This window comes from Gallus gallus, chromosome 3, assembly GCF_016699485.2.
Source record: "Gallus gallus isolate bGalGal1 chromosome 3, bGalGal1.mat.broiler.GRCg7b, whole genome shotgun sequence".
Lineage (NCBI taxonomy): Eukaryota > Metazoa > Chordata > Aves > Galliformes > Phasianidae > Gallus > Gallus gallus.
Window position 1 is genome coordinate 90437020 of NC_052534.1, and position 27081 is coordinate 90464100.

The following is a 27081-nucleotide window of genomic DNA, read 5'->3' on the forward strand; positions in this document are numbered from 1 at the left end:
ACTGAATATGAGAAGATATAAACAATTGAAGTAAATTAATTTTATCATCAGTCTTGAAGCTTAAATAAATGTGTCATGTTATACTTTTCACTCATCACAGCAGCACCTCTGATTATGAGAAAAAAAAGTAAAACAACCAATTATCAAAATATGTCCTGCAGAAAGTAAAGCAACAAGGCTTGGCAGTACCTCTTAATTCACACCGAGTTTTTCTTTCAGTTTTAAGGCTAAGAGCTTTTGAACTCTTGAAATACTTATTTGTGCTACAATATCTGGTCAGATCGATTAAATCTACTTTCAGGTATTTCAGAAACAGAGGAGGTAAAATACTTCATTACCAGGGCTTGCTTCAACAAACACTGGTTCAGATATCTCAGATGACTTGCCAACCCCAGCATCATTCACTGCACGAACTTTGAAAACATAGGTATGACCCTGATGTAAATCGGTAACCTTGAAAAAGATGAAGAGCAAAGTCAATTAAAAAAAAACAGTCTAAGTTCTTTCATTTAGCTATATGATGATGTTAGCAGAAGACTAAGTTCAAATCTGTATCTTTCCTGCACTCAATCGGATGTTCTTAAAATTCAATTTTGAATTACCACAAACTGTAATGTTTATATGTTACCTTAAAATAACGGTGTGAAGTAGGTTTTTCATTAGCAGTGATCCAGTCCTCTGTATCTACTTCCTTATAGTCCACTAAGTACCCAGTAATGGGGCTTTTGCCTTCATACACAGGAGCTTTCCACAGAAGAACCAGTGATGTATTTCTAACTTCACAAACTGTGAGATCATATGCAGGACCTAAAACATTTCAAATGTTTGATAACACATATGGAAGTTCACTTCAGTGTAATTAAGTTTTAAAAACTGTCCCTTAAGACATGAAAATATATAATTTTAATTTTGTTTTGACTGTATTTCATTCCAAATATCTCCTCCTATGTAATAAACTTGTTATTCATTATATTCAAATTAACAGCAAGATCTGCTTTATGTGGTAAGTGACATTAATATTCCAAAGCATGCATTCTTATCTGGATGCCAGTATCTCCATTATAAGAGACATTTATTCATCTGGACAACCCATGAAGTTCAGAATTTTCCAACAAGGAAAGGAGCTTTTTTGTGTATTATTTCATTCTTCAGCCCTAAAACAAAGTTGTTTCACTGAGCTTAGATTCAGGTTCACAACTTAGCATCAAGATCTTTATTTTTTCTTGGTGTACATCCTCCAGCCTGGTTCAAAAGCAACTGGTACCAGAGGACTTCAGATCAGGCTTCATGTTCTTTGGCAGAAGAGCATTCTTGATTGTGAAGTGGATAATGGTAGCCAAGAATAACTTTTACATAGGATATCTGCTATGATTACTATTTACACCAAAAACATTCTGATTTATTCTAGGAATAAATGAAAGTTCTTACCTTTGCAGCCATCAAGGAATATTCTCACTGCTATTACCTTCACTTAACTGCTCCAGCACCATTCAGTTTAATTTATAGTATTTAGTTTTTACTACAGTCTTGTTATTTATTTCTATCTGTAGGCTATCAAGGCATAATCATATCCATTTACTAGCAAAGTGACGACATCTATAACAGAACACTGCCTTTCAGACAAATAATGTAGCTGGAAGCTTGCTTCTTGTGTTTTAAATTTAAATTAAGGAAACCCGAGACAAGGATTTTCCAGTTAGTCTGGCCTACATCAAAGTATTACTTTTTCCTACTACACGTCTCATCATGTAAAACAATAAAAAGCAGGAAAACCTTAAAAATGAATATGATTGCCATTCCAGCTTACATGATGTCAACCTGTGAGAGATTACTCAGGGCTGATATTCAGCACATAATAGAAAGAGTTTTTCTCAGTAGTAGATAAGTACATTTCAGAAAAGTAACATTTGAGTACGTGTTGCAGATCTTACGAGGTTAAATACTAGATTTCTCATGGAAAATCCACAATTTTCAAGGAAGGTAAAGCCTTCTCTTAGGGCTCAATTAAGATTCCAATCTAAATGTCTACATATCCAGAGATGATTAAATTTCCACTGGCAGATGCACCTACTAGAAATCTAGACAATAGGATAAAATGTGTAATGAAGTATGTTCTATTCTGAGGAGTCGAGGAGTCTGAGATCACAGATGTTTCTTTTTTTTTTTTTTTTTTTAAGTCATGTAAAATAATTCATTAGCTATCATCGCTAACTCACAGAGGCTCACAGATATACCTAGGACTGGAGTTCTGCAGAACGATGAAATAATAATGGGCTCTGGGCATAGAATCCATCACTCACCCTGGAAGTCTTGCACTTCTATATCAAAACGTGGGAGAATATTTTGGTGACACTGCGAGTACATTGCAGTCACATCACATTAGTCATCGATGCCTTCAGTCAGTCAGGGAAAAGGATCATTCTCTCACAGTCTTAATTCTCAAGCTTTCATCTTTGCTATTGCTAAGCTATTGTTTAAAAATTTATCTTCGAAAAGACTTTAGAAATGTTTTAACAAGTTTGAAGATTTGGGGGTACACAGTTGTTTGTTTGTGCTATCGTTTAAGCAAGAATAATGCAATATTCCATTCAGCTGTATTCATAATTAGAAAAATGTAATCAGCCAAGGAACAGAAAGGTCAGATTATTCATTATGAAAATTTCACTCTTTTCGCTTCCTGAAAATACCTTTTATTTTATTTCTTTGTATATCATTTAAAATGAAGGATGAAGGATAATCTTCACTGGTTTACATGCTGGGCAATTTCACTGACATTTTCAAAAAACTTCAGAGTATAAATCACAAACCATTCTTTAAGGGAAATAACTGTCCCTCTGATGATGCATTTATACTAAATCTTACAGAATGGTAAGAAAAAGTAATTAACGCATTGGAAGTTTATGTTAGGAGATTAAACGTTTTGTTATTGACAGATTTGCCATGTCATTGAACCCAGAAGTCAACGTTTACAAAATCAGAGAAGAATTTAGCTAGAAACTGTGCTGAAGAACTCTCTGACAAGTGGTTTTGCAGAAAATAATCTTAGCATTAAGAAAAAGTAAGCCCTAAATTTAGTATAATAATGTAATGATTTTTTAAATAACAAATTGGAAGGGATTTATAAGGGAACAAATAATTGCAGGATGCGTGGAGTTACCACTTCTCTGCATAGTACTGACAAATCTTTATTTGAAATAATATCTCCAGTTTGTGTGCTGCCACTCAAGATAGACATAAACCACTTAGAAAAAGTTCAAATTGAGAAAAAATACATTTATTGAGAAACAGCAGATAAATGATCCATGTGGAAATGCTGCACAGACTTGTTTTTTCTCATTAAGAGGAAAGCTAGGAGTCTGAAAAAGTTTTTAAAAACAAAGAAAATCTTTTGATAAGAGGAAAGGAGCAATCTCTTCTATACATCTTCTGTAGACAGGACAAGGCGTAAGCAGGATTAAGTTACAAGAAAGATTCAGGAATATTAGAAAAACTTCTGGATTATAAGCATAGTAAAGTTTGGAATAGATCCTGTCTATAGGGCCTGGACATCCTTCATGGGTGGAAGTCTTTAAGGATGTATTAAACAAGCCTCTGCCAACAACACAGCTGTTTATTATCTCACTGAAGTATTTCTTGTTCTGAGCAAGAGCTACATTTTACATAAAAAGCAAAAATGAAAAATTCCAACCTTCTTAAGCTAATTATGACTTTTTGATACCACTGAAGTTTTCAACAGTTTTACAAAAATAATTTCAGTGTTTTGATAAACCGACAAAAAGACTGCATGACCACTTAAGTATAAAACAGATGTGTGTAGGTGTCAGACAGATCTTGGTTACTTAAACAGGTACTAAAGTGGATCCTTAACAGCATTACAAAACTCAGTGTCATAAATAGAATTCAATTTAACAACACAGCATTATTTTACGGCATTTGGGGGCAAATAAGATAGAAACATTAAAAGTGGGAGGTACCTGTGTTTTCATTACAGGCTGTACTGTGACACCCTTTGTTTAGGCAAATCAGTAACAGATATCAGAAATAGCTTCAGTGAAATTGTTGCTCAGTATGAAGGATTGTTATAAAAAGAGTACACTGGCCTTCAAAAATCCTGTCGTAGGTTATTTACAGAACTGAAGTGTTAGTGACAGAAATCAATTCCTTGGGCATCTAACACTCAGGCACAAATTTATATGCTCACAAGGTAGGTAAAAGTTAACGTCCTTCTACTGTCTGCCTTAAATTCACAGTGCTTCTTTAACATTTTTAAGGAGTTAGCATTGTAATTAACAGTCTTCAGCTGTGCCTACACTGCTGAACTACAGACAACCTAAACACCAGTTTAAGTTCTCACACACAATTCCTACTGTGTGGTTGTTAGCACATTTGTTCTGACACCTGGCTAATAACAATCTGTCAGGTAACACCTGGGTACAATCTGCAGTAATCACATAAATAACAAGGGGGGCACAGTAATTGAGACTGTGAGAGTTTAGCTATATGTTGTGAGGTATGCTGTGCTACTTTCCTTTAGGCTAAAAAAACAGGTCCCTGCTGAATCTTGTTTATGATCAGCATCCTAGTTTCAGAGTCTGAAACTCTAGAAGTAGTTATAATAGACTCCAATTATTGTGCTAGGATGACTGTATGTTGCCCTGATGGAGAGAGTGAGATGGAGCTTGTAGCCCAGAGCTAAAAAGATGATGGTAATAGAAACATACACTAAAGGCTGAGGATTTTTTTTGTTCTGATATGGACAGTAAATGAAAGTGATATTTAGCAAGGTAAGTAAAGATCATGCACTTTTTAGAGCATCTGCTGTCATCAGTGGAGATCCAGAGACAGCTTTTAATATGAGATTTTGGTAGTGTGGCACAAATGAAAGAAAAGACATCAAACAGTTTTACTAGAGCACTACTTGGGTTGCAAAAGGAGTTCACTGTAAATTTAATCCATGAGAAACTAACAGACTTACCAGGTTCTGGCATAGTCCAGGCTTTACACTTAAAGTGCTCACTGGGATCTGAAGGATGACCTATTCCAACCACGTTGGCAGCAGCAATTTTGAACTCATAGAAGGCATCTTCTGTCAAATCCTCTACCTTTATGGAGAAAACAAATCAATATATCAAAAGTTATGATTTATAGTGTTTAAATATGTGAAATAATTTAAAAATAAGCCTTCTGCCATTGGTTTATTATTATCAAGATTTACTGCTGTGTCTAGAGTACTGGCAGGCTCTAACCTAGGGATTTTACTCTTAAACCAAACATACTACAGGAACATAGGCTGTACTTCCATGTTTTCAAAACATCATCCTATAAGTATCAACATTTTGGCATGAGAGGCTGTAAAAGGTTAGAGCAAAAAGGTCCGGAGAACCCAATTAATGAATGGCCACCAACAGATACTTAGGAAGGAGTGTTCGAAGATAAAATAGTTTCCTGTAATATTTATACATCATTTGCTTAAGCAAGAGTTCAAATGTTTCTTTGGTCTAGAGAGGTTATATTGGACTGACCAGAAAAGAGAAGGAAACAATGAGAAATTAATACCTGTAGTCTGTGTGTATAACTTTGGGAAAGAGTCTCTCTTGGCAATTTTTTTCTAGATTGTATGTGTGTTTTTCTCAATATTAGTTATCATTAAATAGTGAGGAAGTAAGCATTGGAAATGGGATGAGCAGAATCAATGCTACCTCTCTGCCTGGTAAGTGAAACCAAACATATTCAGTGAGCGTGTCTTCACATCATCATCTCAGATTTTGAGATCAAGGTATGCAATCTGTAAGGCAAGTGCCTTTTGACACCCTGAGCACTTACTTCCTTCCTTTACCAGACCACCTCAATACAATAAACAAGTCTTCAACACTTCAGTCCGCTTGATTAATTTATCAAAGTTATACTTAATCACTCATATACCTCAAGAGGAAAGTGCAGCAGTAATTCTGGTACAGATACTGAACAGTTTTAAATTTTCATGAATAAACAAATGGCTGTATTCTCTGGGAAATTATGAGATTAAAAAAAAAAAAAGGAAGGATTTTAGTGTGATATTCTTTATGGAAGCAAATGTATGATGGGAGGATGATCTGAGGCAGCATTAGATGCAAGACTAAAGCAAATAGAGTAAGCTAAGAACAGCCATGCACTGATACAGTTCAGACAGAATCTCCTGACAATAAAGAGCAATATACTGTAATTTACAAGAAACAACAATAATTCAGCCAGTAAATATGACTCTGAAATCCCAGATTATTAAAGAAAGAATATCTGTGGGTTCCCATAGAATTATTTTATCAGAGACAGTTACACTTCAGTGATTTCCTGGTACTGTACTGTGTATCTGAGGGCTTTGTCTGATTGCAGTGGCATAAAATATTCCGGGCTATTAAAAGCTGTCTTACTTTTATTTCCCTTAAGTATTTCAGATTCCGGTCCACAAAAATAATGTATGAAGATGCACCTTCAGGTACAAATCCAGCTACTAGCAGGATGGAGACTTAAATATCAAATTAAACTCTGAATGGTTTCCCTTAATGTTTACAAATGAGTTTAAAATTGAAAATATTGGAAAAGCATTGTTTAGCATTGCCATTTCCAGTCTATCCTATCTACCCTTTATTATTTCTCACTGTCCACTCTCTGTCTGCTATGTTAGAGATGCCATTTATAAACTCGATCACAAGCATATGTGTACTTGAGTATTGCTGACTGCCTTCTATGCATGAAACATTCTTTCTGAGTTCACCTGCAGTGTTTTTTACTTTAGTGTCAAATTTTTCCTAAAGACTTATTTATTCATTGGCAAATATTGACATATTTGCTGGCTTGCAGAGATAATTTCAAGATTTTTTTAAAGAAAAAAATCTAATTGTTTAATAAGCATCACATTGATTAATTACTTGTTATATCCTATCTTCCTAATCTTTCCTCATGCAAGTTAACTAGAAATTTCTTCTGTTAACCAACTGAATAAATTAACGGAACTACCAGATGTAATTTATCTCAAAACTAAAATTACTGATCTGGTACACTGGAAAGGAGGATATTAGACATAACGGTAGGTTTATTAATATACTCCTATTTCCAGGTGCAGGCAGAAGTCTAGAGAAAGAACAGGGCTCATTATATTTGTTTTCAGCCCATCTCCATTTCATTTTCAAGTCCCCAGTTCTACAGACAGCATGATCATCTGTCCTACTAAATGCTGTTATCGTTTCTCTGGATGTTCTACAGTGGTGATACACATGCTACTCATCAGTGAAAACTGTATTCAATTTTATGAAGCATTCTAAAGCTCATCTTTTCCTCTGTGAGAAATTCGCTTTGCAAATTTTTCTACAAAATTTCCTCATCTAAATGGCCATATAGGTCTTTCAGTTTCATAGTAATGATGATGCCAGTTTACTGTGTCTCTGCTCCAGCTTTCACGCTTGTTACACTCAAAATACACAGCGGGATGGCCTGTTAGTATTGTAGTAAGTAAATTTAAATAATTTATCTACATAAAAGTAGAACTCTGTCAAGGGCAAAGAATTAGTACAAACCAAATCCAGAAAGTTAAGGATTAAAAAGTACCAACCGTATAAATTGTTCGGCTAATAACGGAAGAATTGACTTCATGCCAGTTTTTATGGTTAGCTTCCCGTTTATCTATATAATAACCAAGGATTGGGGAACCTCCACTGTACTTCGGTGCTTTCCAGCCAAGGGTCATTGAATGACCATCACAGTTCAGAAGCGTGATGCCATGAGGATACGATGGGCAAGCTATAAGAAAATAATCAAAATTAATTTTGTCTTCATACATAAATATGGAAGCTCCTGTATGGAACATCTGCCTATTGTCCTGCCCTCTCAGGAGGTGGTAAGAAGAAACTGATGAAGATTGACATTCATTGACGCTTGCTGAACAATGACAGATAACAGTGGATGTAAGCACAGTGCAGCAGTGGGTGGTGTGTTTCTGCAGTGGTGACAGCAGCAGCGGGTCACCTCTGCTGGTCCAAATTTTTACAAGCGTGACATACAGGCTCTTCTTCAACGCTGGTGAAAATGCATAGCTAATGGTGGTGAACATGCTGAAAATTAGTGTTTTGTAGCTGAGAATTTGATTTATCGAATATTATTATTGTGCTCTTTGTATTTATTGAATTTTCTATGGAAATAAATATAAGGCACTATTTTCATAGTGAACTATGTAAGTCCCTTACAAATAGTTGAGCTAAATTTCTTTTAAGACAACTAAAATGGATTAAAGCCATTCACATCCTGTAAGTTTTTATAAGGTCCATTTGCTCTGTATTTGGTGACATACTCCATGCAACTCTCATTTTCAAAACATACAGTGACAAAATGAAAGGTGTGGGTGCATTTATGAAATATGAGCAACAGATATGAGTTTCTGTCCTACCTACCCATATGAGACACACTTCGTCCTAAAAAAAATTCAAGAGTAGGTTTGTCAATAACATCTCATGCAAAGTTAGGAAGGCATCCTTTAGTATTTATTCTGAATTGTAAAACTTTTAGAGTACTATTTTTGACAAGGATACTTGTTGGTCTTCTCTAAGAAGTGCAGGCCATTTGGCTGGAGAGAAGTTGTTCCATTTTAAGTATTTCAGTAAGAAAGTGAAACAGTGTAGAAATGAAAATTGCCCAGATCTGTATATTTTATGTCCTAAATGTTTTTTCAGCCCTCTACTCACCACGTATCATTCTTACTGGAAGTAGAACCATGGACTGTCCTCACAGGAATTTTGCTTACTGTGTACAAGAGGAGGCAGGCTGCTTTCTGACCTTGAACAGCCTAAGGCAATTTTCTGTTTAGTCCAGCCACATAGTAATAAAGTTTTCCAAAACTCTTCTAAATTGAGGCAATTCCATCCTAAACTGATTTACACCACTCCAAGTCACTCAGAAGCTACTGCCTAACATCATCAAGATTTACTGTTTATTCCTTATAGATGAGGAACTGCAGGAATCCTGGGCATTATAATGAATCTGACCCAATATTTCTAAGACTGTATGAATAATTTTTGTTTTTAATATCATCTTTTCTTTGTGCAGCAGCCACATCCCAGAACATAAACTTCAGTGAGGAAATGTGTTCAATGGCTATAAAATATACTGTTATAGTATATGAGCTGGTTGTTGAATGTAACTCATTGAAGAAACAAGAAGTTTAGTTGCACAGAATTGTACTTACTAAGGGCTGCTTGTACTTTTATAGCCTCTGACTCCTGTGAGTTTTCACTGAATCCTACAGCATTCACAGCTTTCACACGGAAGATGTACTGTTCACCAGTTTCCAAACCATGAACAACAAATCTGTGTTTAAAAAACAAAAATAGCATCACATTTTTTTAATATATCCTATAAAACCATTCTTTGCTGTAACATGAAATTTTAGCAACCATAAATTCAACTTCATGAATGCTTCACAAAGGAAAATATTTCCAGGAGGGAAACTGAAATATAATTTTATGATTCAATACAATGTATTTGGATGTAACACTGGAAAAACAGTCAGAGGATTCATATTGAATTGCTAATGCTGATCTACTGGGTAGAATCATGCCAACTCTAGTATCTTTCATGTGAGTATTGGCATGCCAAATTCTAATCTATTCTTGGAAGACAATATAGTTTTCACTTCATTTTCATAGAAACCATCCAAAGAAGCTTTCAGTTATGTTATAAGGTTCTGGGCAATTACTGTAGCATTAGAATAGTCAGAAATATCCCAGTGCAGGATGGATTCACTATTTTCTTACTTTTGTGCTATCCCTACCCTTTTGACTAGCAGTTAGTCTTCTACTTTTTCTCTGAACAAATTGCTTTGATCAAACTGCTTCACCAAACGCAGTCACTCAAAATCAATTAGTAACTGACAAAATATACTAAAGAATATGACGTGCTTGTTATACACCCATAAGAAAATATGCCTTACACATTTAAACTTAAGAAAGACATGGACATACTGGAAAGAGTCCGGAGTAGGGCTATCAAGATTATCAAGGGACTAGAACATCTCTCTTATGAGAAGAGGCTAAGAGATTTGGGATTGTTCAGGCTGGAGAAGAAGAGACTCAGAGACTCATCAATATTTATAAAGTTCTGAAAGAGAGGTGCAGAGAGGACAGCCTCTTTTCAGTAGTGCCTAGCGACAGGACAAAAGGCAAATGGCACAAACTGGAACACAGGAGGTTCCTGCTGAACATCATAATGCAATTCTGTGCTGTGCAGGTGATAGAGCACTGGCACAGGTTTTTCTGGGTGGGTTGCAGGGTGTCCTCTGTGGAGATCTTGGAGATTTGTGTCCAAAGAAGGGCAGCAAAACTGGTGAAAGGTCTGGAGCACAAGCCTTAGGAGGATGAGCTTAGGCAACTGCGATTGTCTAGTCTAAAGAAAAGTATGCACAGTGGAGACCTTATCACACTCTACAACTATCCAATCTTTTTCAGGTAACTAATTATAGGACAAAAAGGAACAGCCCCAAGTTGCAACAGAGGAGGTTCAGGTTGGATAACTAGGAAAAGCTTCTTCTCTGAAAGAGTGATGAGGCATTGGCACAGGATGCCCAGGGAAGTGGTGGAGTCACTGTCCTTGGAGGTGTTCAAGAAACATGTGGATGTGGTTCTTAGGGACATGGATTAGTGGGCCACTTGTACATGGTCCTGGGCAATCTGGTCTGGGTGACTCTGCTGGAGCAGGAGATTGGACCTCCAGAGGTCTCTTCCAACCTCAGATTCTGTGTGATTCTGTAAACTTTGCATTTGGTGAGTGATTCCAACAAAAGTAATCATGATTGTCACAAACAAAATTGTCTGCAGAATGACATGTTAAATGTGATATTTCCACAAGTGAATAAAAAAATCGTCAGAAGTATAGACAGGTCTAACATTTTGACAGGAGAGACAGAAAAAGGAGAAAATGTCCTTTACCCATAGATGTAGCAAGTCAGAAAACTCTGATATTTCTGCAACTGGACAGTTGGATTTCCCACAGTGTGATCTCAGCAAAACATGCACTTTCCACACCAAATTTATAGCAGACACAGCTTGCCCTTTTGACCTGATGTCCGTGTACTTTGAGCTTCTAAGAGAAATAATCTGGAAAGCTTGTAAGTCCTTTCTTTTTCTCATACTTTTCCACAGGTGCATCAGGTCTGTTCATTTTATAACATAACTGAGACCTTAAGACTTTTATGCTTTCTCATGCCCAAGACATTCAGAATCATGCCTCTAGAACATTATTTTATGATTAATCAAATAGACAAAAATGCCTCCCATTTAGATAGAATAGAAAGGTGGACAAGGGCAGTAAGAGTTTGTCCAGCAAAGTTTAGCTCAGAATCTGCAGACTATTTTTCCTCACACTCATTCAGCATTCACAACCTATGAGAACACCATTGCTTAGCAGTTAAACTGAATTAAAACTAACTACAGTTTTTAAATCTCCCCAAAATACAGAAGAGAAGTATTGCGAATACCTGTTATAGTTAATAGGTTTGTGGTTAGCAGGTTCCCATTGATTAGATCCCACCACAGAATAGTCAATGTAGTAGCCGTACAAATTCTCTTCATGTTTTGGTTTGTCCCATTGGACTACAACTGATGTTTTTGTATTCCTTGTGGCCACCACCCGACCAGGGGCTGATGGAACAACTAAGAAAAAGAGAAAAATATTTATTATTATGAAACGCATTGAAATAAAAATAAGCGAAAGTAGACTCAATGCTGTACACTTATACAATATTTAATTACTTTGGCTATGATTTTTCCTGCTATGTTATTATTGTTATATGATTGATATTTTAGTATGAGAGGAGAGAAATCCAGAGCACCTATATAGATGCCTACATAAATATACTTAGATTTAGATGTAAGTAAGTCTCAAATTCAATCCCCTCCTACCCCTCAATTCAGTTGTGTCAACCAATTCAATTGGCCTAGCATACTCCTTATCCCTCTAGTTTTCACTCAGGAGAAAAAGCCACCCCATAATCTGTACGTAATGTTTAGCAGTCCCATGAAGTTGTCTCAGCTACCTTTAGGAATGTTGAGAAGTGCCATGTGCCAGAAACTAAATGAAGTCATGTGTATCTGATGCATTTTAGCTCAGGTGGTTAACTCCATCTCTGAAAGTACTCCTGCAGTTTCTCTTTAAACTAAAATCATCTGCTTTCTGCTTTCAACTGTAATGATGATTTATTCAGAACTTCTTGTGTTAACCTCTAAGGAGTAGCCTGTTTTCTGTACTAAGTTAAATAAATATAGTGTCATTATTTCCTACTTTAGGGAATATTGAACAGTTTAAATACTTTTTATTCATTAATGAAATATCAAACCAAGAATACATAAAAGCAAAAGATTATTTTATTTCATCTGGTATAGTAAAAGATCAAGCTAAAGTCAGTAGGCTGCTTTTTTAAAAATTATGGTAAATGTTAAGAAGACTACATCTATCAACATTTATTGCACTGTGGTATATCAAATACTGTAACTTTTTCAACTTCTAGCAAGTGTACTAACAAGTTACGTTCGCTGAAGGTGACAGCTGTTAATACTGTCAAAAGCTGCCAATGAGGCTGTCATATTTAAACTTTGCTAAACCGCAATAATAGACCAAATATTTAAGCAACAAGAGGAATAACCACTCCCTAAATTTTCACTTGTGTGGTTGAACAAGGCCCCAAAATACACACTTTGTTTTCATGTGAAATGTTACCATTGACCATGAAGATGTACCTTTCCCCATCACTGAAATCTAATCATCTGCATGCCACAGGAATTCTGCACCAGATGTAATTTGCAACTTAGAATACTAGGAAAGAAAGGAAAGGCTACCTTATCAAGCTGAATATGTAGGAAATAAAATAGTATATAATTTCCTGAGCCAGATAGTGTAATTATCTGAGTTAGTGATAGCCTAATCACAAGGAGACTTGTGATCATTATGAAAAATTTTGGAATGCTTTCAAAATTTAACAACATGGTCTTTTTAAAATTCTGCAGTATTGAACAAATGAATTTGATTACTATTATGGTAATCAGACAAATTTAATTACAGTGTTAGTTGTCTCTTTATATTTTGTACAATATCAATTTTATTTAATATTAATGCCTTACAATTAATGCCTTACCAACAATATCTTGTGGTTGAATAGGTTCTGTGATTTCAGATGGATCACTGATGCCGTGCTTGTTTGCTGACAAGACTCGGAAGACATATGGTTTTCCTTCTGCAAGGTCAAACACTGCATAGCGAGGAGATTTTACAGCAACCTGTGCATTGACTCTTTGCCAGCTTCCACTGCCAACCATAGACTGGAAAAAAAAAAAAAAAAAGAAAAGAAAAAGAAATAAAAAAGCTGCAAATCACTTCTGGGAACTGTCAAAAGTAAACATATTGCTATATTGCAACCTGCCATGAATTTGTTCATGAACTAATGGAGGATGATTATTCTCAAATGCCCTGCTTCAGCATATGCAAATTCTCATAACTTGTCCATTCAATTACTCTACAGGGTCTGAGTACTTCACTGTTTCCCTCTCTGTCCAGACTTCAATATATGGACTCTTGTATGTATAGCTAACCTTCATTTAGGGCCATGACTGTCAGCTATGATTGGTCCCAAAAGATTGGTCCCAAAGGTCTCATGCTCTGTAAAATGTACATGAACACCCAAAGGTTCAGTATAATCCAGACTAAGCAGAAAGTTATGTTGTAGTATGAGGTTACTTTACTCTCTGCCACATATTTATGTGCTCTGTTTATAAAGGTGACATCCCTAGAATCATTCATCAAATGAAATAATTACTTTTGAACACTCTCTGTTATACTGCTTTTGGTATAGTTGCTGAGCTAGTTAGTATTATAACTGCACACAGAAGAGAGACAGCAAACCAACACTCTCAGAAAGTTCTTGTGTCCATTAGATTCCCCAGGTAATTTGTTGACCCAAAACAAAGATTGTAGTTCAATATATTTAGTAAAATGCAAGTGTCCAGTAAATAGCATAAATAAATTGCCTTCCAACATAGAAACGTGCATAAAAATTAAATTCTCATAAATTATCAAGCAAAGAGTCCAAGAACAAAACCTAATAGACTGCAGACTTCTCACAGAAGGGATAATGCTTCATGGGTGCCTGGAAATTACCCTGTACATTATGAGGCTTACCATAGGTAAATAATAAAAAAGTAAACATCTGGAGCCCATGTATCAAAATCTTCTTTTATAGACACTGAATTCATCTATTGTTGTCTATAGCAAAACAAAAATGCAACATTTTCTTCTTTAATAAGATGGAAAATCTGAACTTTTTTTAATTTTACTTTTTGGAATGAAAAACATAAATTGTTGCATTTCAGTTTCATAAAGGCAAGAATCAATATCATATTTTACCTTGCAGTTTGATTCAATTTATGTGTAAAAAATGCTTTAAAGGAACACTGCTATGCTGCATGGAGAATTCACTTTCAATTTGTGTTTCCTGAGGCCTTTAAAAACTCCTTTTGTTACTCAGGACTGAGATTTCTTTATTTGAAATTAATTAGAAAATGTGCTTTCCTAAATTAACAAATGACTGTGCAAAGCAAAAACCAAACATATGCTTATGTACTGATTGGGCTATTCACACATACAAGTTATTTATACGCCAAAGAATTTTACAGTCAGGCATTAATTAGTGTAATGAACATTTTTTTTCCTAATAATATCCTTTTAGTTTTCATTCTCAGTTTCTCTCAGTAAGTTTGGCATTTAATTAAGACTCATTTGTTCCTCTCTGCCACTGCTGTACAGTTTCTGAAGCTATATAAAGTGTTTCCTTTAAAATATGCAGATATCTGTATTTTCTAATTCACAATTATACTGAAATGCAACTAAATCTTAATGTCCACTCAATACAAATTTTCATCTGAGCTTTTCATCTTGATGAGTTCTGTATATTCTGGAAACAAGTAGGTATTTTTGGGCCTCACCTCATTCAAGTCATTATCTAATACAAAGTTCTGGTTTCTCTTTCATTGCTACAGAAAAGTGCAGGTAAATTGCTCAGACTATAGGCAGCTAAAATTGAGATAAATCCCATACTTTCTGTCAGACCGTAATTGAAAGCATTCTCCTGATATGGGGTCTTTGGTGTGGGGCTTTTTGTGGGATTTGGCTTTGTTTGGTTGGTTGTTTTTTTCCTGGAAACCATAGTTGGAGACCAAAAGTTACTTTCAGTTGAGGTATCAATACAGAACAAAGACCTAATTCAAAATTCTTAGTTTAGTTTGCATTATATTTTTACATAAGAGCAGATGTTTACATCCAGGCATAAGTACAAATAAGAAATGACGATATTTTGTTGAATGAAGAGAAAACAAAATACTTATTTCTATGGAATTTGTCATTAGTTTTCCTGAATGTGAAAAACAGGAGGGGAGAAATCATAAACATACTTTCCGGTAAATTTTGTGAGTGATCTTCACGTTACAGGACCCTACTGGCAATATATACTGATAAAGCAGAGATGAAAGGCACTGGAAGTGGAGATTTCAAAGTGACTTAGAAGGGGAAGGCAAGATGATAGGCTGCAAAAAGTGGGGAAATACCCACAAAGTGATTAGCTAAGAAATGAACTTCAAAGAAATGTGCTGTACAGCTTTGAAAAGAAAAAAACTTGCACAGTAAGGTCCTAAGAAAATGCTGTCACAATATTTAAGATGGAAACTGTATGTGTGGCAGTTCTATGGATGGTTTCACTGTTTGTGGATCATTAAGAGGAGGCATATGCTAGAGACATCATTCATAAAAACTAAATATAGCTTGGCATGTAGGAGTTTTAGAGGTCAGATATGAGGCCCAATTTACTTACTGAAGTGATGGCAAAATGTTGCAAGGAAGAAAGACTACAACCTCTGGCTGTATTTCAACATAATTTAGATACCTGACCTGGGGACAGCTGTGTCTAAATCTTTGTAGCCTACAAGGGAGAACAAACATCTTCTTCTGTGATCAACAAAGCTTCCTATCAAGTCCAAGGGAAGAGGAAAGCAACAATGAAGACTGCTGGGCAACAGTGAATCTGGGAGACACAGCTACTGGCCTTATAGGGAATAAGCTGGAAATATTTGGTTACAGCAAAGGGGGTAGTAAGCCTGCAAAAAGAAGAGTGAGTATCAAGTTATGAGTCACTGTTTATTCCTTGCTTTTCTGCAAGATTAGCATAACATCCCCTTTAACACAGGCAAGGTGCAAACCGGCAGTCGTATCTACAGGGATATGAAATCTAACATGGCTTTTTGTTTGTTTGTTTGTTTGTTTGTTTTTTGTCCATTAAACTGTTACCTTACACGTGTAGTTTGTTCTCATTTTAAACAGCAGTAATCAAATTGCAGAGTAGTAACCTTTTCCCCAAACCATGAATTTCAATATTCATTAAATCATTTGATTGTCCAGGCCTCTCTAACGTCCCATCACCAAATCCTGTGAGACTTCACAAAGTGCTAGTTTAATTGTTCATTCTGCAGCTCTAAAAATGAGTTGAATATAACTGCATGTGGCATATGAAGTGAAACCCTCCATAGTCAAATGCCTCTGTACAGTACCTTCTCAATGAAATACGTCAGTGGCTCCCTGCCACGAGGAACAGGTGGATCCCAGCTGAGCACAACATATGTTTTGCTGATTTCTGAAGCATGTACATTGGTGGGAGGGCCTGGAATCTGAATATCGCCTGGAAGAGTAATAAGCACAGCAACTGTAAAACACTGGATTAACCTCAGAGTCAGCTCATGCTACAGCTCATCTTTCTAACCTCCCACCCTGCAGCACAATCTCGGCTATGATATCATACTTGCAGTCCACTTGCTCACTTCAATTCCATTTTGAGGAACTGAGTTGGTTATTTACTTTTTCAGTAAAAGTTAAATATGTCCCTGACAAGCTGTGCATTTGTCACACATTTTTTTTCTCTTTGATCCATCTGAATTACTTTTATCTGTTGGGCAGAATGCCTTGGAAAAATCTCCTCATATATGCAAATAAGATATATTTTTTGATCAAAGACAGAAGCCCAATGTGTTAATATAAGAACTTCATCTAGAGGATATCTGCAAAAGAACAGGAAGGAGAGACACAGCTTAAAACAAAGTGGAAAGCAGGAAAGGAAAGAGAACTTATTATGATATAATATGATGGTATTACCAGCCAGCCTAAAGCATTTCTACAAACTGTAGAGCCCTATGGTGTCTCTACCAGTTGGAGTGGCCAAACCAAAACCCCCTCCCTTCTTGCTCTGCAGGGGCTACCAGGAAGGTGAGGCAGGACCTGCATGTGCAGTTCCAGGCCGAAGGAATTCGGCATGGCTCTTCCTGTCCACTGTCACCTTCCACAGCATGAGAAGAAGCCAGTTTTCATGCCAATGGGATTACAATGCAGTAAAGCCCAGACCTACGAAGGAACGCTTCTGACAGAGCTACACAGCTCTGAATGAAGCTTCCTCTTGATAACAGTTCAAAAATAACAATTCAGCAAATACCTGCAAATATTTTACTCTTTTCTGGCTTACAATTGAGGGAAAAAAAAGTTTTGTTGTTTTAAGGTCAGTTTACTCATTTCTCATACTAACAGGGAGCATATGTACCCTAAATTTCCAGACCTCAACAATAAAAAAGATAAACGTGTTTTAATAGTCATATTTAAATTGTGGAAACAATTTTGTGCTTATAAACATCTCTAGAACCGATAACGCTCACAATGCAAAATACATATATTTTTTTCCAGTCAAAACCAGACCTTTCAAAAGTGAACTGACATACATGAATGTATTTTTTCTTAGTGTTTTCTAATATTTGATTTCCTACAGATACTTTTTCTTCAAGAAAGGCACATGAATCAGATGAATCTAAGACAAAATTGCAGACTGGCAGTCAAGAAAACAATTTTAAACATTAAAAACAACCATTTGCAAAACACTGAATGTAGTCAAAGGCTTCCAATTGGTTTTACATAACTCAACGTATTTTTTTACATTCTTGAAAAAACAAAGCTGATGGTTTCTAATGATATAACATGATGATACAGCCCTCTTTCTCAGAACAAGAGGTCACCAGGCACAAAAAAATAAATCTGTTTGTGGTCTATGAGATCACTTTTTCAACAGTGTTCTCCAATTTCACAAATGAAACTAGTGATCTATATGAATCATATTCTTTTGCTAAATATGAAGAAATAATGAAACAGGAATCCAAATATCATTATTCATACCTATACGAGACGGGCTGTTTAACCCCAAAGATCATTCTCAGGTAATCCTGAAAGGGGGAATATGGATTTTGAAGGAAAAAAAGAAAAAGAAAAGAGAGACAAACATATTCTGATTCTATAATGTGATTTTGATTCTATAATATCCATAAAAATCCATTTAGGATACCATGGCCAAAATAGAGTAATTTCATCTGTCCTACCTGTGTACTGGAGAAATACTTTAACTTCTAATTCTCCATTCAATCACACCTATTCTCAAGTGGATTTTCTTTTATGAATTTATTATTGAAGATACAGCTTTATAAGCTTACTTTGCTAAAGACAGTAGATAGATTTTTTTTTAATCTATTGAGCCATTATAGTTAACATTTTTGACAGTTTAAGTAAAAAGATCATTATGCAACCTTAACCTTAATAACAACATCTCCATTCAGAGAAAGATATATTAATTACATAATCAGGATAGATTATGTATGTGGTTTTTCATTTGTTTGTTTGTTTTTTTCTAATGAAAGCAGAAAAAACTTGCTCAGGTCACCAAACGCAGTTGAAAAAACTATCTTTAGCTCCTAGAAGCCTGCATGGAAGGCAAATGTGGGTGATTAAATGCAATGTTAAGTTGTTTAAATGCAGCTTAGCACTAACCAAAGCAAAAAAGTGAGGAGATACAGTCAGCACTTAATGCAATTAGTGCAGTAAAGAGTGTGGTGCTGTCTTTTAAGGCCTTTACCTTTCACTTGTGTTCTCTCAGGCTTGCAAGCCAAAATATCTGACTATATTTATTATTATAAACTGTTTATTCACTGGGAGGATTTCTTTTCAAGCTGTTTCAAATTACAATGCTAAATTCCTGGGATTAAAACAGATGGACTGAAATCACAGAAATGTAACATACCTTCGAGGTCATCTTTACTGATTACAATCTTTCTCCCTTCATCCACATGAACAGCTGTTAAGCAAAATATTCAGTTAGTTTCTTGAATCTGTTTAACATATTTGTAAATGTTGCAAATTACTGTACATCATCTATTAAAAAGCCTGTGTACTTCTATTTCCATAACTTTGTTATTAACTAAAAGTCATACATTACTTCATTCACTTTCATAGGTAAACTGAGTGACACTACTATTTATGATGTGATAAACTGTAAGAACCACAGTCACTATAGTTTTATTCTGTTCTGACACAGACTGGTAAACAAATGTATTGTGATTTGGAATTTTGCTATAGGAATTAGTCACAAAGCCAATGGAAAGTGTATATTCAGCTCAGGTTTTACAGACTACATTGGGACAGTGCTCTGCCATCTTCATAATGAGTTTAATTTCTTTCTACATAAAAGAAGCACACAAAACTGAAGGTGCACAAATATAATGATGTATGCAATAAAAGTAGTCCCCAGAGCACGACAGCTTACTCTTCTCATGGAGAAGCTCTCATAGGGCTTCTCTGCAGACCTTAGTGGCCTTTAGCACAAGACTACTTTTCAGAATGGGTTTTTTGTTGTTGTTGTTGTTGTTGTTTTGTTTTGTTTTGTTTGTTTGTTAGATTGACTTTTTCCATCTGCCAGAAAAGTGATAATATCTGATACCTCAACCAGTAGCAGGGGAGTTTTGTGCCAGTACTGGCACTTCTCTGAGGTGAAAAAAAAAGTTGTGGATAAATACATCAGTCCATGGGTTGATTAATTTATATCATAATTCCATTTTTATTTTTTTCTAAAGCAGGCATATTCAACTACTTTTCCAAATGTTGCTGCCAGTGAACATAGAAGATTATGAGACCTCTGGGCCCATTTCACATTGCAAATGATACAGGCTGCCAGGACATACTGGCTGTTCTGAAAACATCGTTCTTTCTAGTAATTTATATTGTTTATACTTAATGCTTATCAGAGATAACTGAGATGGAATCCCCAGGTCCTGACAAATTGTCCATGCAGATCTTGGCATTCCATTTATATCCCCCAACCTTGAAACTAGTGAGATATTCATTCAAAGGAAGAAGCAAATGCTGCTCCCGAGTTTAGTTAAGCAAGCAGAATCTGAAAAAAAAGTGAGATCAAATATTCAATATGTGTCCCAGCCTTGTACAACCTACTTTGTGTTCTTTCCAGGTCAACGGGGTCAAGAGCTGCAACTGGTTCAGAGACTCGAGAAGGCCGGCTAATTCCAGCACTGTTCACTGCTCTCACACGGAAGATGTAAGACCGTCCTTCATAAAGACCAGTCACGGGATACTTGCAGATTTTTACAGGTGCATCATTGCACTGGACCCAGTTCTCCAAACCTACTTCACATCTTGGAGTAGCAGAAGACAGCATTTATCAGTGTTGTTCCACAGTAAAAATACACCATCCCACACACACCAAATCAGAATCACAAAAGTCACTGAATTGTATCACTTATTAATGAAAGCTGCACACTTTATATGATTCCTTCTGATCAGACAACCAATGCTCACGTTGTTCACATTTATTCATAATGCAATTGCAAATGTCATTTTTCTTGCATGGTTGTGGGTTGTTTTTGTCCTTGTCAACTCTCTCTGCTTCCATTTAGTTCTCTACCTTGCCATATAAGGCATAAGTTATTCCACTTTTATTTTTTATATGTATCTCTACAGAACATGCTGAAATTGCAACTTTCACCTAATCTTTTCTATCTCATTCTTGTCATATTTTTAATCAAATAGTCTTTTCTCTCTGACAATGGTTCAGTTACTTAGTGCAGGAGTCATCAAGAAGCACAGTAATGTCCACATATTGGCTCCACTGTGTGCCCACACACTTTTTCTCCTACTACTATAAACTTTAATGGAGAAGACCGCCTTTTGCCCTGACAGTACCGTGAACAACAGGGTCGTGATCAAAGGCTACTTCATGCTGCAGTAATCCAGGCAAAATGTCAAAAAGAACAGCTGGATAGATTACAGACAAAATAGATGAAATATTCCTATAATCTACACACTGCACAAATTGGATATAACTGGTAAAGTCCTCAGTTTTTACATTAATTTCTTCATGCTGACCACTATTCATAAACCAATATTTTCCAGCAATTCCCAGACAGTTGTCTCTGAACTACTCCAAATTACAGGGTAGCAAATAGCAATGAACTATAAATGTTGCTTTTAAGTGCAGAATGTTGTACATTGTGAAAGCATTTCAGTAATGTTTGTAGCTGACTGTCAGCTTCAGACACTAAAGGTCAGATATTCTACCCTGGCTGCAAGGGGTAACCATGCACTTCAGTGAAAGATAAATGCAAAATAACAATTGGACTACCTGATCCTGGGCTGCCTGCCTTGAACTGAAAGTGAGCAAAATGCAGAGTAGACTGGAGGAAAGAAAGTGCCATTCTGATTTAAACTATTGGCTCCCAAGAGCCTATGCCTCGAGCCTCTCTTATAACACAGTTATAAGATAATGTAATAATTCTTAGATTCCAGCTTTTGCGGTATACAGATTATAAAGACTAAATCTAATTCAAGATACCCATAGATTCTGACTCCTATAAATCCTATAGTGCCAGGGCTCATTCTCTGTTTTGGCCATATCCAAGCTATTGAGCATTTTCATTGTCTGATAAAGAGGGGGTGCTTGCAAACGATTACTAGGAAGGGCTCCTGGTCCTTGCTAGCTCCAAGATGGTGTCCAGGATTGCCCAGGAAAGTACTAGAAAATCAGAGCTAAAAGTGTTCAAGAAAACATTCTAGTAATTTAGCGAAGGAGGCAACTTACAGAGCCTGGGGTCTGCAAAGAAATACAGCTAAAGAACATAAATGCACGGCAATATAATGGCATTTTTATTCTTCAGAATGTACGTGGTTTTGACAATAAACAGAACTAAATAAATCCCAATGCTTACATACTTGTCAACAAAATATCCAATGACTGGGTTCTGAGAGGTTGTATTTGGTGGTTTCCAGGTAACAATAACATAGTCTCTGTTAGCATCATGGCATTTAACATCCATTGGAGCCCCTGGTGCTCCTGCAATCAATGCGTCAGCATCTGGATCACAAATAAAAGTAGATCAGTTTTGATTGTGATGTCTACAACAAAGGCAAAAGGGAAAATTTTCAGTTGCTCTGCTAGTCTTTTATGTGAATGGAAGCCAAAAGTTTTGTCATACTCTAATTCACTGCACTAATGAATCAGACCCATATCTCTCTCCACATGGATAAGAATGTTCTGGAAAGAGTTTAAGAAACTCACCTGCATTACATTTCACAGGAATTAAGAGCCTTACTATCCCATGTGTTTTTTGATCTTTCCCACTGAGAGCTGTAGCTAAATGGGTTACTAGTCAGATCAAGGTAACAAATGTACAGCTGAGGAAAATTAATCTCTCAGGGAATTAAAATTTTTCAAACTCTTGATTCATTTCTAAGGCTGCTTTTTATATAAAATTTTACAGTGCCAACAGGCCTAAGTAATGAATGTATTTTCATTAAGATATCCTTGTATGGCTTCATTTTTGAGGTATTGACTAATATAGACCCAAAGCTTCTAATGGGGTCTACTAACAGATTTCTTTCCTTTCAAAGAAAGGTTGCCATAACATGAAAACTTCCTGTGGGGAGTCCAAATGTATTCTTTCATGGATTTTTTTTTTTTTTTTCTGAAATAACCAAGTAAAAGTTACAATTTTAATTTGAACCTAAATCTTGATGTTTTCTCAAATTTTCCCAAAATACATTCAAAAAAGTACTGTCACATGATTGATAACAATGTACATGTTGTAAAGATGTCCACAGATTTGCTGTCCTTTATGAATGTTTCTTGCAGCTGAATCTGAAGTACTTCAGAAGAGGAACCTTAGGTACTGAGAACATAATTTTCCCATATTGCAAAAGCAATCAGTTTTGAGATGGCTGAAATTCAATCAAGCTGCAGACTCTGTACACATGAAAGGAAAAAAAAATAGGCAAGACAAAGGCTAACAAAGGGCACTACAGGCGCTGGAGTACATAGCTCAAGGCAAAGATTCTGTGTGTGTGAATGCATCAGACTAAGTGCAAAATGGACCATTGAGATACCTAAAATTAACTCACCAGCATGAGAATAATTTCCAGGAAAATTACTATAAATTAATGATTTTTTTTTTCACTTGGGTAGTTTCTTTTTTAGAAATCAAATGGAACTAGAAATCTTCTGCATATTGTTTCCAGAGAGATCAGAGTGGCTTGTTAAGGATATATTGAAAAGCTGATGAAGTGCATGGGCTAGTCCTGTGAGGAAGATGGATCTCAGCCACTCAAAAAAACATTCATGCCTCTCCACTCTGCATAAATTGGCTGGAAGATGCTACTGCAAGTATGTTTCCAAGACCAGCCCAGGTCTCCATGGATTTAAAATTACTGAAGCTCCAACAGCTTCAGCATGGCTGCACCAGTTTGCCACAACTGGGCATGTGGTTGAATGCATTCAAGAGAAAGAAAGCACTGCTCAGCCAGTTATTTTCATTGCTCAATTAAAAAAAAAAAAAATTAAAAGGAAAAACTTAGTTTTGCACAGATGTACATGTGGGAGCTCATTCTCCCTTCATTGAGAGTTGTGTATGCAAATGCAAGGGCAAATTCTGACCTTTATTCTATTTTAACACGTTTACCTTCCTTTTAGCTATGTCTCTTGTGAAAACTGTATTTCTTCAATGAGCTAATTTCTTACATTGCTTCTTTTTCTGCTTATTAAGCTGACTGTGCCTGGTATGTCAGTAGGAATATTTCTTTCTCCTGTGTCTCCACCTAAGGCCAGGCACAGAATTTGAGTATGCACAACAAGGCTTGTTCCCACTTGGTAATGTAGATAAAACAATTACAGTGCAGACTGTTAGCATGCAAAGATGTTCATTTCCTATTGGGAAAAGAGAAAGTAAAGAAAGATATAAGCTGTTTCTGTACAAGCATGATGTACCTGGTTCTCTAGGAAGAATCACACTCTTCTTGAAGCTTTCACTCATGTAGAGCAGGTATATTGTTTCTAGCACAGACTAGTGTATAAATCAAATTACTGTTAAATACCACCATGCCACCTTTCTTTCTGCTTCATTTATTGCATAGGGTTTTTTAATGAAACTACTCTTTCTATTGCTATTTTAAATTTCTCCCAAGAAAGGGGTGAAAATCTTACCTCTGACAAACAGGAATGCACTACATTCATTCACTCCACCTTTTGTAACCATCCGCAGGGTGTATAAACCTTCATCATCTTTGTTCAGATGAGTGAAGGACAGAGCTGCCTGGCCTTCTCCAAAATACAGCTTTGTCCACTTAGAGTCCTTTATCAGAACATCTGGAACAGAAGGCCCACATTAGCACACTGGCAAGAACAATGTCCTAGTGTAACCCTGTGCTAACCAGAGGCCCAAACTACACCAGGTTTATACTAACTTTATTCAGAGGGACAGTGCTTTGATGCCATGAAAACTCTACAGAAAGTAAGCTGTGACTCCCTAAGCATATTTCTTCAATGAATTTGAGAATATAAGATCTCAGACTATCCTATACAGTGCAAACTTCTGAACTTTCATCACTGTTATTTTGAATATGCTGTCAGAGAAAAATATTGCAAAATATTACATTTTGAAAAAAATTATATGAAAACCTGCCATACTCTGTAATAAATATAAGGTGGAACTTTGTTTCATTATTAATAAGTTCTGTAACCTGTTCAGGTCAAATGTCAGATTACTCAATTTCTTTTTCCAAGTTTAAAAATGAGATTTCTGTTTAATCTGGGCTGCTATAAGCATACATTGAATTTAAATCCTCAAGGCATGTCTGTTCAGCAGTGAACGAAATTAAATTTGAATTTCTCATAGGTGAGAGGTGGTGACCCATGATTAATGCAAATTAATCTGATTGCCTAGTGAAACCTGAGCAAAAGAACAAGCAGGATATTTTATGCTAGCCAAGGGACTTTCTTCACCTCAACTTTTTAAATAATTGATTGGATTATTTTTTATTTCTAAATCCCTAAGACCTATTGCATATTAATTTATTCTAATCAATTCAGCAGAATTATATTTAAAGGAAATGAATATCTATAAATGTTTATTATTCTATTGCTTAAATACGCACTGGTGCAGACACTCAAATGATTGCAAAGGAATTCATTTTTCCAGCTACTAGTTGAACTACATAGGAAGGTATAAAAAATAACATATTCAGATAATAAAACATGCTACTAAAACTTACAGTAAATTACATGATCATTTAAGCACACAGCTTTTTGGAGAGAAGAGTATAAAATAAATTCAGTCACATTTATTCCCATGAAATCCTTAATCATGAGATCCTTGCCTAGAAAATCTGCCTGTCCCCTTTCTGTCATGTCACAATGGAACTGACACTTCATGCAGAGACACATGAAGTACTTTAAATGAGATCAGAAAACATCTCCACCTAGAATCTTTAACCAATGCCTGAGTTCTGTGGAAAATCCTAAAGAAAGAAATGAAGTTGAGCCATCAGCACCTCTGAATAAAAGGTCACTTATATACATTCCAAGCTGAGAGGAATGGCAGACACTCCAGAATTAATATATACAAACTGCAAGCAAGCCTGTATTGCCTGGTTAAGGCCAGAATCATCCATTCCCACTGTTCATGTGTACCTTACACCAGAAATTATGGAAGTAGTTGTGTTTGGTAAGAGCAGAAAAACTTTTCTTCACAAAAGGCCAAAAATACACCAAATCCTTTAAGAAAGCAAGAGGTCTCTTTTTAATGCAGCCTGTATGGTTGACAAGAGAAGCCAAGAAGAGTAAATTTCAGAGGCCACACACGTATTCTCTAGTTTTACTAGGGAAGGTATTTATGCATCTGTGATCACAATAATATTACAATACTAAAACCTTACAGTTGTGATCAAATCTCCAGTACACTGACATGTTATGCTCCATCACTTCTACCAAGACTTTCTGAGAGTTACCCTCAGAATCAGTGTGAGTCAACCTTCACTTGCTGTTTTCAGTATAAGAGAGATTTCTCCTAAAACATTATTCTTCTGAAAATTCATATATAGAGGGGAAATGATATAGATTGAAGTTTATCTTCATCAGGAATTTTGATCTGCTGTAATATTAGCTCAGTTGTGCACTCTGTGATTTTTTCCCTTGAATTAAACTTTATATTCTGTTTTACAGTATAAATAACTGCAGAATGCTGGTGCATATCACTTTATAATGTTTATATTACACTAGAGATCTATATCAGAAAGCTCTAGTTACCAGCTGATCGCTTATTAAGATTAGATATACATTTCAGAAGTATTATCATGATCGTTCTTTCAGTATCTTAAATTCTTCTAAGTGGACCATGAATTGTAGACGTCATATTTATGTTTGTTGAATCCCAAACCACATTAGAGGATTTGATTCAGTTGACTTATACGCCCCTAGGAGTTTAGTAGACAACCTCAATAAGCTTCACTCATGTGAAGCTTATTAATACTGAATAAACACATATTTCTCTTGTGTATAATTATTAGAAATAAATCATACATGTCCTTCTCAGGGATTCAATTAATATTATTTGATTAATATAAACTGAAAAATCGTAGGAAAAATAAAGATTGCCTTAATAAAATTGTAGAATCAAATGTTATCTTAAAAAAAAACCCACAACACTGAAAGCACATAATGCTCTACAAATAATCAACCTTCTCATCATTTATATTTATTCACTGCCTTCAGATCTCACGAGATTCAACATGGGGAACTGTAGCACACAGCAAAGGTTCATAGCTCATGAATTCCTGCTGTATTAGGGAACAAGTTCTGCCAGTTGATACAGCTTTATACCTCTT

At 35.8% G+C, this 27081-nt stretch overlaps 1 protein-coding gene across 2 annotated transcripts in view; it reads right to left on the minus strand.

The window, feature by feature from the left end:
• Positions 1 to 27081, minus strand: part of MYOM2 (myomesin 2) — a 74130-nt gene that overhangs the window by 25901 nt on the left and 21148 nt on the right. The window contains exons 10-22 of one of the 2 annotated variants that reach the window (XM_046938513.1): positions 24404 to 24565; positions 22141 to 22282; positions 20368 to 20567; positions 19163 to 19216; positions 16608 to 16735; positions 13151 to 13334; positions 11498 to 11672; positions 9212 to 9333; positions 8421 to 8441; positions 7586 to 7773; positions 4976 to 5102; positions 629 to 807; positions 339 to 453 (exon numbers count right to left, since the gene is read on the minus strand). In XM_046938513.1, the coding sequence (XP_046794469.1) occupies positions 339 to 453; positions 629 to 807; positions 4976 to 5102; positions 7586 to 7773; positions 8421 to 8441; positions 9212 to 9333; positions 11498 to 11672; positions 13151 to 13334; positions 16608 to 16735; positions 19163 to 19216; positions 20368 to 20567; positions 22141 to 22282; positions 24404 to 24565 (1797 nt within the window). The remainder of the gene's footprint in view (positions 1 to 338; positions 454 to 628; positions 808 to 4975; positions 5103 to 7585; positions 7774 to 8420; positions 8442 to 9211; positions 9334 to 11497; positions 11673 to 13150; positions 13335 to 16607; positions 16736 to 19162; positions 19217 to 20367; positions 20568 to 22140; positions 22283 to 24403; positions 24566 to 27081) is intronic. The other variant, NM_205135.2, reaches the window with a different exon arrangement.